The sequence below is a fragment of the Sorex fumeus genome, unplaced genomic scaffold (assembly GCF_029834395.1).
Source record: "Sorex fumeus unplaced genomic scaffold, SorFum_2.1 ptg000265l, whole genome shotgun sequence".
Classification (NCBI taxonomy): domain Eukaryota; kingdom Metazoa; phylum Chordata; class Mammalia; order Eulipotyphla; family Soricidae; genus Sorex; species Sorex fumeus.
In genome coordinates, this window is record NW_026606322.1 from 24,107,431 (window position 1) to 24,126,443 (window position 19,013).

Consider the following 19,013-nt stretch of genomic DNA (forward strand, 5'->3'; position numbering starts at 1 on the left):
TATGAGACTTGTTGTTACTGTGTTTGGCATGTTGTATACGTCATGGGGAGCTTGCCAGGCTTTGCTGTGTGGGTGAGATACTCTCGGTAGCTTGCCAGGATCCCCGAGAGGGGTGGAGGAATCGAACGCAGGTCAGCCAGGTCATTCACGTGTAAGGCAAACGTCCTACCCACTGTGCTATCGCTCCAGCCCAAAGTGGAGGCAAATGTTAAAATGATAATAGAAGCATGCTTATTCCCTCATGTATTTAATCAACAACTGACTAAGCATTTAATATTTTCTAGGTATTGGGCTCTATGATTCTTTAGTCTGAGCTGTTAGTTCATCCTCTCCTTTCTTTCTTTCTTTTTTCTTTTTGGGTCACATCTGGCAATGCACAGAGGTTACTCCTGGCTCTGCGCTCAGGATTTACTCCTGGGAGCCTCGGGGGACCCTATGGGATGCTGGGAATCAAACCCAGGTTGGCGCGTGCAAGGCAAACACCCTACCCTCTGTGCTGTCTTCAGCCCCCATCCTCCTTTCTTTTCTTCTCTTTCTAATTTTTTTCTTCTCTTTCCGTATAAAAGCAAACATCTTTAAAAAAATAGTTTAATGCAAGATTTTACACATATGTATTTGATTTTGTTTATTACACTGCATTAAATAAAATCTCTTGATTGGGCTGGAGCTACAGTACAGTAGATAGGGTACTTACCTTGCACGTGATTGACCCAGGTCCAATCCCTGGCAGAACATATGGTCCTTCAGGCACCACCGGGGGTGCAGAGCCAAGAGTAATTTCTGAGCATTATCGGGTGTGGCCCCCAAACAAACAAACAACAATCTCTTGATTATATTTGGGGTAATCAATTATTACTGAACTATAGGTTTTTTAAAAAAAAGTTTTAATATAATAATAATAATCATTATTATTATTATTATTATTTGGTTTTTAGGCCTTACCCAGTGGTGCCCAGGTACATACTCTTATGGAGTGCCAGGGATCGAATCTGGGTCAGCCACATGCAGGGTAAGCATCTTACCTGCTCTAAAATCTCTCTGGTTCCTGATTTTACATTTTATGATTTTTTTTCTTTTTGGGGCACACCCAGTGATGCACAGGGGTTACTCCTGGCTTTGCATTCAGAAATTACTCCTGGCGGTGCTCAGGAGACCATATGGGATGCTGGGAATCGAACCCAGGTCAGTTACATGCAAGGCAAACGCCCTACCTGCTGTGCTGTTGCTCCAGGCCCTGATTTCACATTTTAAATGGAAACCTACTGACCATGCCTCTTGTGTGTAAGGTGTTTATGTGATAGAGGTGGCAAACTCCAATAAAAAATGGAAAGAGAATAAAGGAAATAATGATTAATGATAATTTATAATTAACCACATTAAGATTTCTGTGACCTGGATTTTTACTTATTTAATTTAAAAATAGATTGAAATCTCTCTATAGCTGCTGGCTAAATAGGAGAAAAAAATCAATAATAAAAGGAATCTGGTTATCCTTCATTGTACCATTTCTCATCAGTCTCATCAGGGACCATATGCCTCCTTGTAGATCCTGAGGATATTCCAAGGGGGCACAGGTGAAAACCACATATATGGGGGCCACAGCACAGGATTAGAGGGCTGCAGAGGGAAGTGAGAAGGGAAGAGAATAGGGAAGTGACAGAGAAAAGAAAAAAAGTTGGAAGAAAGATTAAGGGACACTGGTTTAATACTTTCACTCTTGTGAAAAAAGTTTAAGAGAAAAAAGTTTAAAAGAAAGAAGTTTAAGAGATACCATTTAAAAAGAAGCAAATCGATACTGGGGACATTGGTGGTGGAAAGTTGGCACTGGTGGAGGGATGGGTATTCGATCATTGTATGGATGAATCTCAAACATGAAAGCTTTGTAACTGTGTCTCACAGTGGTTCAATAAAATACATAAATTTTTTTAAAAAGGTAAAGGTAAAGGTAAAGGCCCTCCCGTTGATCATCGATTTGCTCGAGCGGGCCCAGTAACGTCTCCATTGGAGACTTTGTTGTTACTGTGTCTGGCATATCGAATACTCTCGGTAGCTTGCCGGGCTCTCCGAGAGGGGTGGAGGAATCGAACTCGGGTCGGCCATGTTGGCCGCTTGTAAGGCGAACGCCCTACCCGCTGTGCTATCACTCCAGGTTTTGTTTAGGTTTTGTTATCTTCTTTACTTTTGTTATCTTCTTTTACTTTTGTTATCTTCTTTACTTTTGTTATCTTCTTTTACTTTTGTTATCTTCTTTACTTTTGTTATCTTCTTTACCTGTAGTACTTTTGTTATCTTCTTTACCTGTAGTAATTATTATGGTATGCTCCTATTTTTGTGTAGCAGTTTGCAATTATTTATTTTTTTGCCTTTTTGGGTCACACCCAGCAATGCACAGGGGTTACTCCTGGCTTTGCACTCAGGAATTACTCCTGGCAGTGCTCAGGGGACCATATGGGATGCTGGGAATCGAACCGGGGTTGGCCACGTGCAAGGCAAACATCCTACCTGCTGTACTATCATTTCAGCCCCTGTAACCTTTTATTCTTAATGTGTGTATATACTACATTTGGGGATATTTCAATTGTTTTTAGTTACAGACAGTTACAAAGTTCTGACATTTGTATACAAGTTTATGCTTTCATTTCTATTGGATAATGTAACTGGAAAGTGGCCTGTTTTCTACTGAAGATCAGTTCTTATGTTCTTTGTTTCTGTTATCTTTGGTCATTTGTTATTCCCATATTATGTTTCTTTATGTCCCACATATGAGTAAGACCATTCTATGTGAGTCTCTATCCCTCTAATTTCACCCAGTACTTGTTTTACAGACCCATCCATGTAGAATGATTTTATCTTTTCTCATGGATGAGTAATACTCTGTTTTGTATCTGTACCATAGTTTATCCAGTCATCTATTGGCTTGTTTCCAGATTTTGGATATTGTGGATAGTACTACAAGAAACGTAGGGTTGCAAATGTCTTTTCTCTTTTCTCCATTTTATTTTGGGCCCCTTAGGGTGTATTCGAAGAAGTGGAATTGCTGGGTCAAATGAAACTCAATTCCTAGTTTTTTAGGAATGTCCATGTTGTCTTCCAGAAAGACCAAACCAGATGACATTCCCACTGGCAGTGGATGAAAGTCCCTTTCTCCCCATATCCACATCGGCACTGGTTGTTCTTGTTATTTTTTGATGTGTGCCAGTTTCTTTAGCGTGAGGTGATATCTCATTGTTATTTCGATTGGTATTTCCCTGATGATTACTGATGCAGAGCATTTTTCTTGTACCTTTTGATGACTTGTATTTTTTTCTTTGAGGAAATTTCTGTTCATATCTTCTCCCCATTTTTTGATGGGGTTCGGTGTTTATTCTTGTAAAGTTCTACCAGTGCTTTTTATATACCTTGGAAATTAACCCTTTATCAGTTTAGTAATGGGCAAATAATTTCTACTACTCCCTGGAGTATCTGTATATTTTGGTCACCACTTACTTTGAAGTGCAGAAACTTTTTAATTTAATGTAGTCCTGTTTGTTTATCTTTGTTTCTATATGACTGATTTTAATTAGAAGTTTCAATCATTTAAAAGATGGAAATGTAGGGCAATACTTTATTATTTCAGTATGATGAATTTCTCAATATAAGGAAAAATTTACACTGATAATTAAAAGGATGAAGCTATAAAACACTTGCGTTTTAAACTGAGTATGGTAATAATATATGACACATATACATGTACAAATATTAGTTTCTAATACATATGGAAAAGTCTTACAACTCAAAACAGAAGAATATCACAAACTGTCTAGCAAATTATCAAAGTTAAAAATTAAACAGAGGGGAGTATTACATTATAAGACAAATGCCTCGACTATTGGCATGAAAATACAAGTAAAATTGCTAATCATGGACTGAAGAGATGGCTCAAAGGGCTGGAGCACATGTTGTGCATGAGAGAGCCCTGGCACCCTCAAAGTGACCTCCCTCATGTCAAGCCAGGGGCAGCTCCCAAGTGCCACCAGATATGACCCCCAAACTAAACAAAAAGACCAAAATGCTAATCATTTTCAGCTAAATCAGACTGAACAAATTGCAAGTCTGAAAATAATACAGATTGAGAAATACACCATAGGTACATGTGTCATTTGGGGAAGAGGGCAGAATTAGTTTTTTAATTTGTAAATATTTGTAAATGGTGGAGATACAAATAGATACAATCATTTTGGACTAATTTGACAATATTTCTGGAAGTTGGATGTTATGAACTCAACAATTTAACTTGTAGAAGTACCGCTGGTTAACCTATAGTGCAGCCCACTAGGTGACATTTGCATCGATGGTACCTGAAGCTTTTTTTTTTTTATATAAGGAAACCCTCTTCCCCCTCTGTCCTGCTGAAAATTATCTAAGTGCCTGCTAAGAGGCTAAGCAAGAGATCAGTTATTAACTCAGTGACTGAGTAAGCAGCTGTTTGCTAAGACACGTAGAGGAGAGTCGATCCAGCTAGAGAAGCCTGGTTGTTTTGATACTTAAACTTTTTTTTTTTTAATTTTTTTGGATTCCTGGTGAATTTTATTATTTTTAAAAAATATTTATTTTTTTATTTTATTGAATCACAGTGACATAGTTACAGACTTTCATGTTTGGGTTACAATCACACAATGATCAAACACCCTCCCTCCACCAGTGCATATTTCCCACCACCAATATCCCCGGTATAACCCCCCTTTCCCACCCTCCCCCTGCCTCCATGGCAGACAATATTTCCCATATTCTCGCTCTACTTTTGGGCATTATGGTTTGCAATACAGACACTGAGAGGTCATCATGTTTGGTCCTTTATCTACTTTCAGCACACATCTCTCATCTCGACCGGTTCCTCAAGCCATCATTTTTCTTAGTGATCCCTTCTCTATTCCGTCTGCGTTCTCCCCTCTGCTCATGAGGCAGGCTTCCAGCTATGGAGCAATCCTCCTATCTAGTGTATCTACTGTCCTTGGGTGTCAATGTTGTGTTGTGGAGTATGAAACAACATAACTTGTTACCCAAACAGTGTGGTACCGAGACCAGGGTTAGGCACTGGGAACTTTGAACAGAAGGAAATGTCACTAGTTTATATTTCAAAGTCTCAATAGCAACTAGTTAGTAGTACAGACTGAGGCTTACAAACTGTGTGGAATTGGTGAATGTGAACCTTGGTTGCTACATCAGCCTGCACAAATCTGAACCCACACCACCAGCCCTAACAGTGTATCACACTCAATGGAAAGAGAGAAGGGCCCATCTACTTTCAGCACACATCTCTCATCTCGAGGACTTTTTTTTTTTATCTGTGGCTTTTTGACAAAGAGAAAATCATGAACATGTCCCTAAATTGAACCTCTGACCTCTCAGATGAAAACTTTAAAGTGACAATGTTAAGGATTTTCAAGGAAATAATAGATCAGTCCTCAACAGTGACAAAAAAGATGAGAAAACTGTAATCAGAAGTTACTGAGCTGAAAAGCATGAAGGGTGAACTAAAATCCACTGAATAGACTGAACAGGAGAATGACAGAGCTAAGGAATCAGTCAGTATGGTGGAGATTGAGATATGAAACCACCAATAAAGAACAGAATAAGAAAAGAAAGAAAGAAATGAAGAAAAATAAAACAAATGAAGAAAATGGGGATACTTTCAATAAGAATACCTCCCGAATTATAGGAGTCCTCAAGAGAGGGGAGAGGGAGAGTGGGGATGAAATATTGGTTGAAGAAATTAAAGCGGAGAACATTCCTAGTCTGAGGATTGCGTCTTACACAGATCCAAGAAGTTCAAAGGGTTCCAAAGTAAGTCCAAACTTTAAGATACACTATAATTAAAATGCAAAAGCTACAGAGAGAAATAGAATCCTGAGAGCAGCAGAATCAAGAAAGAAATTAAACTTAAAGGAGTTCCATAAGACTACAGCAGATCTGTTACATGGAACTCTCCATGTCTGATGGGAGTCGTTTGACATATCAAACAAGATGGGTGAAATAAAAACAACCCAACAAATATTCAGGGTCAAAGAGATAGTATAGGAGGTATGGAACTTGCCTTCCATATGACTGGCCCTGGTTTGAACCTCAGCGACATACCCCTGAGCACTGTGAGGAGTGATCCTTGAACATAGATCATGAGTAGGCCTTGAACACTTCTGGGTGGTCTAAGAGCCCCTCATTGGGGCTGGAGCAATAGTAAAGCAGGTAAGGCAAACGCCTTGCACACGGCTGACCTGGGTTTGATCCCCAGCATCCCATAAGGTCCCCTAAGCATCGCTAGCAGTAAAGCCTGAGTACAAAGCCAGGACTAACCCCTGTGCATCGCTGGGTGTGACCCAAAAAGCAAAAAAAAAAAAAGCCCCTCAAAATAAAAAGACTATTCTAGCCAGCTCAGTTATCATTGAAATTCAAGGAGTGACAGAGCTTTAGGGACAAACAACAGTTACAGAAATCCATGGTCACTCAGCTTTACAAAGAAGCACTGTATGGCCTCCTTTTAAGGAGTAGTAAGATTTTAAAAACGGTAAGTGATGGTTAGGAAAGAGAATTATGGAGTATTGTACAACGCACATGAGACTCAGAATTTTATTTATTTTTATTTTTTTGCTTTTTGGGTCACACCCGGCAATGCACAGGGGTTATTCCTGGCTCTGAACTCAGGAATTACTCCTGGCAGCGCTCAGGGGACCATATGGGATGCTGGGAATCGAACCTGGGTCGGCTGCGTGCAAGGCAAACACCCTATTTGCTGTGCTATTGCTCCAGCCCCAGAGACTCAGAATTTTAAAAAGAGGACATAGACTCAGAACTCCAAAGGTATTCTCCATGCTAATATTAAGGTAAACATATTTGGGGTATATGACTGAGATGAACCTGATGGATGACCATAATTTTTTTTATCCAGGCATGTATTCTTGGGCACTTGGGTTGTTTTCAGATTCTGGCTATTGTGAATCATGCTGCAATGAACTCTGAAGTGCAGATGAGTTTATGGGAAAAAATATTTGCCCAGTATTTATCTGAAAATGGGTTAATATCAAAGATATATAAGGCACTGGTAGAATTTTACAAAAAAAAACCCATCCACCCCCATTAAAAATGGGGAGAAGAAACGAACAAAAACTTCCTCAAAAAAGAAGCACAAATGGTCAAAAGGCACATGAATATATGCTCTATACTACTAATCATCAGGGAGATGCACATCAAAACAACAATGAGATATCTTACACCACAGACGATGGCATACATGAAAAAGAACAAGAGGAACCAGCAGATGTGTAGAGAAAGGGACTCTCATTCATTGTTCATGGGAATGCCGAATGGTCCAGTCTTTTTGGAAAACAATATGGGCATTTTGCAAAACACTAGAAGTTAAGCTTCCATACGATCCAGCAATACCACTCCTGGGAATATACCCTGGAGGTTCCACTGCTTTTCTTTTCCTTCCTTCCTTCCTTCCTTCCTTCCTTCCTTCCTTCCTTCCTTCCTTCCTTCCTTCCTTCCTTCCTTCCTTCCTTCCTTCCCTCCCTCCCTCCCTCCCTCCCTCCTTCCCTCCCTCCCTCCCTCCCTCCCTCCCTCCCTCCCTCACACCGGGTGATGCACAAGGGTTACTCCTGGCTCTGCACTCAGGAGTTACTCCTGGCAGTGCTTGGGGGGACCATATAGAATGATGGGAATTGAACCCTGGTCGAGCCACAGGCAAGGCAAATACCCTCTGGCTATGCTATTGCTCCAGCCCCATGTCCCACTCCTTTTCTTTTTCTCTTTCTTTCTTTCTTTCTTTCTTTCTTTCTTTCTTTCTTTCTTTCTTTCTTTCTTTCTTTCTTTCTTTCTTCTCTCTTTCTTTCTTCTCTCTCTCTCTCTTTCTTTCTTCTTTTTTTATTTTTAAATGAATCACTGTGAGGTACTGTTACAGACTTACAAACTTTTGTGCTTACGTTTCAGTCATACAGTGGTCGAGTACCCATCCCCCAGTGCCCATTCTCCACCACCAATGATCCCAGTATCCCTCCCACCACCCCCACCTCATCCCCCCCACCTCACCCCACCTCTGTGACAGGGCATTCTCTTTTGCTCTCTCTCTCCTTTCGGGTGTTGTGTTCCACTCCTTTTCAAGTTATTTTCTTCACTATGCTGATTTTTGTTTTCATATGTTTTATTTTCAAGATCTTTTTTTTGGTTTGTTTTCAAAATAAACCTGTATTGCTATGAACTTCCTTCTGAGTTTTGCTTTTGCTTTATCTCATATGTTCTGATAATTCATGTTTTCATTCTCATTTGTTTCCAATAATTTAATCCTTAATTTCCTCATGGATCCTATAGCCTCATTTAGTCTTTAAATATTTGGGTTTTCTCCAGCTTTAAATTAATTAATTAATTAATTGATTAATTAAAGGCTTTGGGCACATCCAGTAGAGCTAGGGCCTATTCCTGGCTCTGTGCTCGGGAGTGACCCCTGACTGTGCTTTGGTACCATGTGCAGTGCCAAGGATCTGACACAATTTATTCATTTACCTATTGAAGTATATACTATTCTTCAATTCCACTTTTGTGAACAATAAAGATAGATATTTTTAAGAAATAAGGAAAAATTAACCTCATGTATTAAGAAGTAAATGAGTACCTTTTGTAAGAAGGAAGTTATGAGATGTGTAAGTTATTTGTAGATCTGAAATATTTAAATGGCACATACGGAGTTAAGACAGACTTTAACTGAGAATCATTTCTGTGTCCCTCCAGAAAGGATAGTGGCCAGGAGAGTCTCAGGATTCTGAACAAACAGATCCATAGTCTTTTTTTTTTTCTTTTTTGGGTCACACCCAGCGATGCACAGGGGTTACTCCTGGCTCTGCACTCAGGAATTACTCCTGGCGGGGCTCAGGGAACCATAAGGGACGCTGGGAATGGAACCCGCGTTGGCCGCGTGCAAGGCAAATGCCCTACCTGCTATGCTATCACTGTAGTCCCTCCACGGTCTTTTTGAGAACCCCAATGTCCATTAGTTTCTCTGAAAACAGCTTTCTGTTTTTCAGTGTGTCAAGAAGCTATCTGGGAAGCCTTCATGACTTTCTGGGATCGACTCCCTGGGCATGAAGAATACCATTACTGGATGGATTTGTGTCAACATGGAATCACAACTGTATCTGAAATGGCCGCAAATTTCAGTCAGTCTGTAGAACATAGACACTTAATTATCAAGGTATGTGGGATAACACGGGGATAAAATGCTGGACTGTTTTAGGAATGTATTCGCATGGCTAAGGGAAAAAGGAAGCATGAGGAACAAGTAGCTAGTCCTTGCATTCCTTAGGTTTTAAACCTGGCTGGTTGATGAGCTACTATAGAACAAGAGCTAATCTTTGCAGCCAAGCTCTGGCCATTTCATTATATTTATGTTTTTAATTTTGGGTTTGGGGCCACACCTGGCTTTGTTCAGAGCTTACTCCTGGTTCTGTGCTCGAAGATCACTCCTAGCAGGGCCCGGGGCGGTACCAGGGATTGATCTAGGTTTCCCTGCATGCAAGGCAAGTGTCTCATCTGTTGTATTACGTCTTCAGCCATTAGCCATTTTATTTAAAAGTTTTTTTTTTTGTTGTTGTTGTCGTTTTTCTTTTGGGTTTTGATATTTACCTATGGTTAAGCTAGGGACTTGAAACTAAGTAATTTGATTCCAAGTTAGTTTTTCTTTTTATCATCTTGATCTCAAGACAAAAACACTAATTTGGGGGAAACCTGGAAATTATTTTTGCTTTGGAGGGCCTACGAAGAATAATACAGTCACACAATTTGTTGTTTTTTCCTGAATTCTGAGAAAAGATTCATCAGTTATTTTATCCTCATTATTCCATTATTCTAGGATAGTCACTATAAATATATTAGAGCATATCACAAAATACCTGATTATAAGTCCAAGGAACATTAGTATAAAACTCTAACAATATTTAACTATTTTGGGATTTTTTTTTTTTTTAAAGATACAAATTTTTTTTTTATTTATTTTTTTACAGTTGTAGATTTACAATTTTTTTTGTGCTTGGGTTTCAATTATACAATGATCAGATACCCATCCCTCCACCAGTGCCCGTTTTTCACCACCATGGATAATATCCCTCCCACCCCCATCCCCCCATCCCCCCTGTCTCTGTGGCAGGGCAATCCCCTGTGTTCTCTCTCTCCTTTCGGGTGTTGTGGTCTGCAAAAGAGGCATTGAGTGGCAAACATGTTCAGTCCATAGTCTACTTTCGACATGCATCTCCCCTCCTGGGAGGATCCTCCAAACATCCTTTATTTGGTGCTCCCTTCTCTATCTGAACTGCCCTTTCCTCTATTTTTTTAGGGAATTTGTTTCCTTTAAGAGAGAAGCACATAAAGTCTGTGCCCTAAACAGAGTGAGTGTAGGGATGTTGCTACAATCATAGAGCAAACTTGGCATGACTAATACCTTGCTCTACCTATTTGTTTAATCATAGAGAATAATCAGTTGATTCTGTAATATTCTCTATGTTTTATTTACTGCTTAATAACTGTCCTGAACACATGGAGTCATTTTTACACCTTTGTTTTCCTTAGAAACTGACATACACAAAGGACACTGTAAGCAGGTGAGCGTCTTTTTCCCTCTGTTACTTCATATTTGGCAACAAAAATGTATCATACCTATTCCAAGATGCAATTAATAGTCCCTTTCTTTTTTCTTGCCAGTCCTTGCAGTGACCGGGTCTGTGGGTAAGTCTCAAATGCTTTTCCTCACCTTGTGGCCACTTTCCTTCCAGACCACCCTCACAGCCACTGTGCTTGTTTACTGTCTGACTTTCCTAGGAGGTAGACTTGTTATTCTCCCATGGGTGAGAAAACAGATTTCTGGAAATGGAATTTGGGGTGGTCTGCTATTGTTGAGGATTATCTGTTATGGTAAAATTGTTCTGAAATGGTACTCCTTGGTGGGGGATAGCTTATTAAATGATTGGTAGAGGCGTGGATCATTTCATTGAATGTCGGTGATTTGATCTTTAAATAGTACACTCTTGATGCATCTTCCAGTGTTATGATTCTTGATTCAGTTGACCTTAAGATTGGGTTTAAGGTTATTTCTGGATCCCAAACTGGAGCAGTGCAAAGTAGATTATGGAAGGTGAAGGATTTTGAGCCTACAGGGGTTAAGGATTTCCAATTCTGTCCAGGCTCTGGGTGTTCACACATGAGATCAGTTTGTCGGTGATTATGTAGAAAAGCACCCTTATGGCATGCACTATAGGTCAGAGTCCAGAATTTTTATTTCAAATGAGAGGGAAGGATAGATTGTAAAACCAAGTGAATAAGTCACTATTCAGAGTTCCAGCCGGGGCATCAGTGTCTAGGCCAAAGCACAGTTGGAGTATACACATGGATGGTAGTTAGACTTATGTAAGCACTTCCTGTGAAGGAAGTGGAATTTTGTGATTTCATTCATAAAGCTAATGATCCTGGTGAATATATGGGGGGGGGCCTGGGACTGAGACCCTAGATTGAGGCTATGTGGTTCTTGGGTGTGGGCTCTTGCTCCTGAGAGGTAGTTCTCAGAGAAAGGTTCCTTGCAATTCCATGCACCATATAGTTAGAGGGATTCAACTAAGTCCACTATTTCCTATAGCTTCATAACTGAAAATCGTATTTTAGGCATTGAAGTGTGTAACAACCATAATACATAGGTCATAATACATACAACTCTTATGCAGAAAGAAACATAAATGTTTGCTCTTTGAAAGTGGACATTGCAAATAGTGTAGCTAGGAGTTACTGTCAAGTGGTAGAAGGAGGCTATCTGGAACAGGACAGGCAGGTATGGTACCAAGTGAGAGAGATGAGGCTCATAACACATGGAGTGAACTGAGGTAGCTGAGGAGATGTTTGAGTTATCGTGTGTGCGTAAGCTTATGTGTGTGTTTTGAACTACTCTGTAGTTCACTTTAACTGGGTCAGTGTTTTAGTGTTTCTCACAATGAAGTTGCCTGTAAGCAAAAACAATATTTGTGTTGTGCTCAAATATTTACAAATGTATTGATTACATTGGGATAGACTCACAACTATGCATCATGGTTCAATTATCATATGTACTGATAAAACAGTAGGCCTAAGAAGAGGACTAAATACTGTTCTTAGAAAATAAGGTGATGAACAGAGTAAGAATAAGAATACATATGAACTAAAGTTGGAGTGGAATTTTAAATTTAAGTTAGTGTCTTTCTCATGAACTGAAACAGTTCACGTTGGGGTGGACTGAAAATTGCTGGCTATGGTCAGTTGCTAAATGGGCCGGGGGAGCAATACTGGAAGTAAAGCCTAGGAATTCACTAAACATAATCTTACCCAACCTGAAAATTATAGAGATCCATGAAAACCCTTAATCTGTCCATCACTTTTCTTTATTTAAATTAATTTTTATGAAGGTTAGACATTATTTTTGTATTCTGTTAAGAGAGTCTTACATTAGTTTTCTGTTGCTGCTGTAACAAATTAATATAAACTTGATAACTGGGAACAGTGCAAATGTATGTCTCACAAAGGTCTCGAATTCTGGTTCCTTCTTTGGAGGTGGCAGGTGAATTTGATTTTTTGTCATTTCTAGCTTTTAGAGGCCACCCACATTGTGTGGTATGTTCTCTTTATGTGGTTATCTTCTCTCACCAATGACATTTTCTCGGTCTCTTACTTTGACACCCCACTTTTATGTATTTTACGTTAAAGATCTTTGTTACTACACGGGGCCCACCTAGGTAAACCAGCTGATTAGCAGCCTTGAGTCCATCTGTGACCCTAATTCCTCTTTGCTTAATTCCTCACTGCTTCTAGGTGAATTGTAGCATTTGCTGTTATGACTAACACCAAGGACTTTTAAGTTTCCTTATCATTGGCTAAGGTTTTTTTCTAAAAAGCATTATCCTTATCACTTAGGATCTCACATTTCATCAGACCTTTTAGATTACTTCTGCTTGTTGTTGTTTTTGTTATGATACCTTTTGCCTTTACAAACTGATACTGTTTCCCTCCCCCCAGGTCTTCAATCTCTCTCATTGTTATTATTTCCATTGGCACATACACATGCTCCAGTCTCTTCCATGTTACTTAATTTACTCTCCTCCAGCACATGTCTTCATTACAGCCAGACATCCTGTAAGCATCCCGTATAGCTGCAGTTTGCTCCTTAATACTCTGCCATCAGATTCAAAACTTAATCCTTTGAGTTCTCTCTGGCACCCTACCATCTGATCCTATTGTTGTAGCCTTAGTAACCAATATGACTTGGCCTAAAATATATGTTCACTAAGTTTTTGTTTCATGAAGAACCACGTTTCTGCTCAATCGCCAAAATCTATTATAAGGTACCTGCTGATATTCTCAGTAGAAGGATTTTCTTTGGGATTTTATTTTATTTTATATTATATTTTTTTTTTTTGTACTTCAATTATACATTTGAAGAAGAAGTGGTCTCCTATATGGTATTCAGCAGATCTGGAAACCCCTTCCAGCAATTCTTACCTAACAAGGCCCTCAGTTCAATACAAGGGCCTAAGGATGCAATACTGCTCAGGTATTTGGGTTTGGGATTACCTGGGCCACCTTGGGGGATGCATGAGGGCATCCCAGGCCTGTGCTCTGTGAGACACGGGAGACCTTGTGGTACTGGGGACTGAATTGGGCTTACCACATGCAGCACAGACATCTTGACCACCATATACTAACTTCTCGGCTCCAAATATACATTTTTGAAGCAAATATTTCCTTTTTTTCTTTTTTGTCTGTTTACCACCTTATACTTTTCGTAATGCTGTCACTGTCACTGTCCTTCCATTGTTCATCGATTTTTGCTTGAGCGGGCCTAGTAACGTCTCCATTTTGAGACTTGTTATTACTGTGTTTGGCATATCGAATACAACACAGGTAGCTTGCCAGGCTTTGCTGTGTGGGCAAGATACTCTCGGTAGATTGCCGGGCTCTCCGAGAGGGGCGGAGGAATCGAACCTGGCTCGGCTGGGCCGGCTTCATGCAAGGCAAATGCCCTACTGCTGTGCTGTCGCTCCAGCTACTGCACATAATTTTTATTTGGTCTTTGTCAACACCTTTGTGAAACAGAGTGGTACTTATACTTTAGACAGTAGGTTCTTAAAGCCCAGGGAAATAGAGTTTTTATCCAAGTCATACCCCAAGCTAATGATACACCTGAGTTTAGCACCAAGGATTCCTGGCTTCTGCTTTGAGTTTTTTTTTTTTTCCTCACAAATTTATTACAGTAAACGGACTTAAAAGATAAGCATAGAATAGAAAATTTAAATGTCAAGGTTAGTATGAATCTATGTGTAAAATTGTGCTTGGCTTGTTTTGCTCTGATTTTAAATTTGTGTTCCATGTGGCTGTAATATCTTTTGACATACTCCCACCTGAATTCCACTGACATGACGAGGAGTGGTGGCGAGGAATAAATTATGTGCTAGATGAGCTGGGGAAATGAGACAGTAGGGGGTTGTTTGCTGTTGGTCTTAAGCTAAAGGTCTTAGCTAAACAACTTCAAATTTGTGGTTTGGCTTAGAAGTGAAGGGGCATTTATGACTCCAGTGTCAATACAGGGCTGTATTCTAGTTATGTTGTGACAATCTCAGACATCCCTGCAGGAGGCAGACCTAATGTGAAAGGGTTCTTGTTTTGTTCTTTACTTTTTAAAGAGAGTGGAAAGCTGAAGGATCAAGTGTTGGCATATTAGACAAATGAGTTGAAGTGTTGAGTTACCTTCTTGCTATCATTTAAATGGTTTCGTTTTCTTTGATAGATGGCCTAAGTTAGTTTTACTAGGCTGGGGGCAGGGGAGGTTATTTTGAATTAGTTAAGTGAAATCTGATTGCACTGAAGTGAGCAACTTTGTCCTAAATGCTCCTCATGCCTTATTTCCCTCTGTCATCCTCTGACTCTCACTTAGGTTTTCTCTTCTTCTTTCTGAAACTTCACATATTTTGACCTTTAGATTGTGTGATTTATGTAGGCTGTATCATTGAGACCAAGAGAATTTCTTGTTGCTCTTTTAGAGAATATGGGTTACTTAAAGGCTATGTCCTAAGATATTAAGGTAGTAAGAGTGAGATTTCTGGAATCCAGTGGATGAGCTGTGTAACACTGAGGAAATTCTTAACCACTTCTAGCCTAAGTTCCCTCCTACGTATAAATGGGGATAACAGTGTCTTCCTCTTAAGGTCATAGCTTAGCATTAAATGAGTTAACCAAAATAAAGCGTTTAGCACATTGCTTGACATATAATAAATTTAGTTTTAACTTTTATTATTGAAAAGGATATTGGATATGGAAAAGAATTTTAAGCATGGCTTTGGGCCATATCAAATCACTGCCTGACCTTGGAAAATTGCTTTTACCCATCTGGACCTAATTTTTTCACTATAAAATAGAGATATTTGGAATTGTGGATAATTGATAGACCCTATTCAGGCCTGGTTATGTTAATGTCTGTTCCAAATTCATCTGAATTCCTCCCCTTTTATTTTTTTAAAGCGCTCTCTCCTGCAACCCAAGAAGCCTCTTGATATTTTCTCATCCCCCAAGTCTTTTTCTGCTCATCATTCATCAAGCCTTATCTAGATGACATATTTCCTTAGATTCTTGCAGATGACATTTTACTTAGTAAGCAATTTCCTGTAAATGCAATGTAAATTGCTAGTAGGGATAGCTTTGGTATAATGGTTTCGTGCTTTAGTCTTCCCAGTGTTTTGAAAAGCCAGAATAATCTTTACAGTGAAAAAATTTAGATCTGTTTTTCTCAAATTTTCTACCAAAGCAAATTTTTAACCTCTTCTATTATGGTTTCTCATATGTATAAATAAGAATAATGGTATCTTCCTCTGAGATTGTTGGTTAGCATTAAATGAGTTAGTGGGGGTTTTATACCAAAACTTGGGGGTCTAGGGACCAGGTAATAATAGTAGGTAGGTGCCCTACAGCAGGTGGGGTACTTGCCATGCATGCAGCCAACCTGGGTTTGATACCCGGCATCCTATATGGTCCCCTGACCATCACTAGGACTAATTCCTGAATGCAGAACCAGAAGTAACTCCTGAGCATCACTGGGTATGTGACCCAAAAACCAAAAATCAAACCGAAAACAAAACTTGGGGCCTTAGGGTACAGTGGCCCTAGTTGTCTCCTCACTCCAGATCATATTTTATCAATTAACATTTATTTAAACTTTATATTCTCTTCCATAATATAGCCATGTTTGCTTAAACATTATGTATGTTTAAAATTATATGTCAGTGTTCACTTGTTAGCTACCTTATCTGTCAATGCTTTTAGTAAGATCAGTGTATTCATGTTTGTTGGCTTTGAGTTTTTCCACCCCTCTCCGACCTGATTTTTTACAGCAAGGAGTTGTTTTATTTATTTATTTATTTATATTATAATTGATTTTATTTAACAAGCAGGAAATGCAGCCACCAGCAGTTCGAGTGCAGTTTCAGGTGCATTTGGGGATTCAGGAATCTCAATCAGGCTGTTAGGGTAACAACCCAGTAGGTTAAATACATGCATACTTTGGAGAGCACATGTGAAGGGATATCCGTAAAATTGACTTAATTGGTTTCATTGTCCACAGACTGAAAAGGGCCATTCAACATGGCTTTTATTGTTTCTCACTGATGTTAGCGTCTTTTCTCTTTATACAGTAAACTCATCTTATTATGACATCTCATTCCTACTTTGACAAACTGGCAGGTTACCGAATGTAACCTGCCCACACGGCAGAGTCTGGCAAACTCCCCATGGCATACCCAATATGCCAAATACCAGTAACAATGATGGGTCTCATTCTCCTAAAGAGCCTTGAATATAATCTCAGGGTTAGGATGAAGGAGACGTTACTGGGGCCTGCTCGAGGCAATCGACGACTAATAATCGACAGTAAACTCATGGCCATCAGAGGATAGTAATTGGACGTCAGAACCTTCACAGCCACCATAGATTTTCTTTTCTCCATCCATTATGTTCTTAAGAAATTCTACTTTACTTCCAGAGAAAGGAAATTTAGGAGTTTTTCATCAGCTCTGCAGCCACCGTAGCTGCTGCCCACGCACTGCCACTCTAAAAGAGTTGTTTTAAAGATGTAGCTCACTGGCATATTGGTAAATCTGTGAGGATCCTTGAAACTAATTTGTGTTAAACAAGAGTTTCCTGTTGCTATGAGCTGAAAATTGATCCCATTCTTTTCAACTCCTTTGAGAAAACTTTAGGGAACAGTCCTTTCACTTCAGGTCACAAAACGCAAAAGTTTTAAAAGTTTATCCAATTACTGTAATGTTTTGAATTACATGAAAATTGAATTTGCACAGTGCCCTTTCTTTCCTTTAGACCAGGGGCTTTTTTAGATTATCTTGTAACCCTTTCTGATCTCTGCTTGTAGTTGCAGGATGGCATAGCATAGCTGGTGTTATGGAGATCTAATTTCTTTGGTTCTCTAGAAATTGAAAAATTGTAAGAGGCCTGTACTCTTTTTTCTTGTTTTTTATTTTTCTACTTTTATTGGAGAAGGCAATTTGTTGAGGTTAGAAAGTAGTGGACAGAATAGTTTCCTGACTGGCTCCCTGCAGAGAGGATTATAGGTATAAACTCTCACTCTGAATTCAAAAGCATTCATCCAGTATGGAAACTCTTCCGTCTGTTGCCTGGAGGTGCTGAACTTGAGTCCAAGAACTGTACTTGAAATTCGGTGAAGGGACCAGTGTTTAATTGTTACATGCCTAAAATTCAACTATCAATAACTTTGTATGTCATGGCTCTTGAATAAAAAGTAAAAGAAAGAAAAGAAATTGGGTTCATTTGTGTTCCTTAATGCAATAGGCAGTGCATACCTAATGGAGATCAGCGGCCACACAGGATGGCAGAGTCGCTCAGTACCGTCATTCCAGAAAGGTTGTATAAATGGACAGGTTGCTTAATAACACGGAAGTAGCAGAGGTAGAAATTATCCCCTGCCTTGTGCTGAGGAGGACGTTTAGGAGCTGGAGGGTAGAGCACTTGCCTTGCATATGGCAGACCTGGTTTCAATCTCTGGCCCCTATATGGTCTCCAGAGCCCCTCAGGAGTGATCCCTGAGCACAGAGCCAGGAGTAAGCCCTGAATTCAGTTGGGTGTACCCATCTCCCCCGCCATACACATACACACACACACACACACACACACACACACACACACACACAGAGGAAAGAAAAAAAAAAGCCTGATTAATTTACCCTGAAGGATTTGTAAACTAGGTGGTATTTTGTCTGGCGGTAAATTCTCTGAGGAATTTAGTGGTTTTCCGAGGAACTCAGAGGTTCTCTGAGGAATTTAGTGGTTCTCTGAAGAATTTTGAGGTTGAGAATCCAGCCCTCATTCTCTCTCTCATTGGGAGATCAGAAGCATGCTACCAGTGTGACCAATAGCAGGTCACTTCTAGGCTTTCCCTCCCTATATTTCCTTGGGATAAAAGGTTTATAATTTCTATTATCTCTTCAGTCAAGTGAGATATCTACTTACATATTCCCTTTCCTGTCTGTACTATTTGTGCACTCGTAGTAATTTATTGCCTATTTTCTATAAGACTGTGCCCTCATAAACATCATGATTAGAATTGAGAAGAAATGAAAAGGGGTAATGAAATAGTACGTGGGTTTATTTTAGTTGAGTTGGCATCAACATAAAATTAATGTACTGTGAAGACTCTTACCTTTTCAAAAACATTGTTACTTAGCAATATGATTTCGGAAGTCTTGTTTGAAGAGCCAGGGATTTTCTTCATGGAAAACAAATCCCCTGATAAGCCCTCACAGTTCTATTATTTTATTCATGGTAAATATTTTTTTCCTTAGCCCTGAATTGTTATCCTCAGCTCCTCTTGGTGATGACTCAGCATTGACAGGTATGCTTTTGTGCTTTTATTCATATTCCTTTTATGCTTATTTACAATATAAGACAATTTTGCAGAT

General features: G+C 39.5%; 1 protein-coding gene across 1 annotated transcript in view; it reads left to right on the forward strand.

The window, feature by feature from the left end:
- The window catches only part of IMPG2 (interphotoreceptor matrix proteoglycan 2), an 87,861-nt gene that overhangs the window by 2,247 nt on the left and 66,601 nt on the right, over positions 1 to 19,013 (forward strand). Inside the window, exons 3-5 of the mRNA XM_056109152.1 lie at positions 9,051 to 9,217; positions 10,588 to 10,619; positions 18,897 to 18,946. Coding sequence (XP_055965127.1) covers positions 9,051 to 9,217; positions 10,588 to 10,619; positions 18,897 to 18,946 — 249 coding nt within the window. The remainder of the gene's footprint in view (positions 1 to 9,050; positions 9,218 to 10,587; positions 10,620 to 18,896; positions 18,947 to 19,013) is intronic.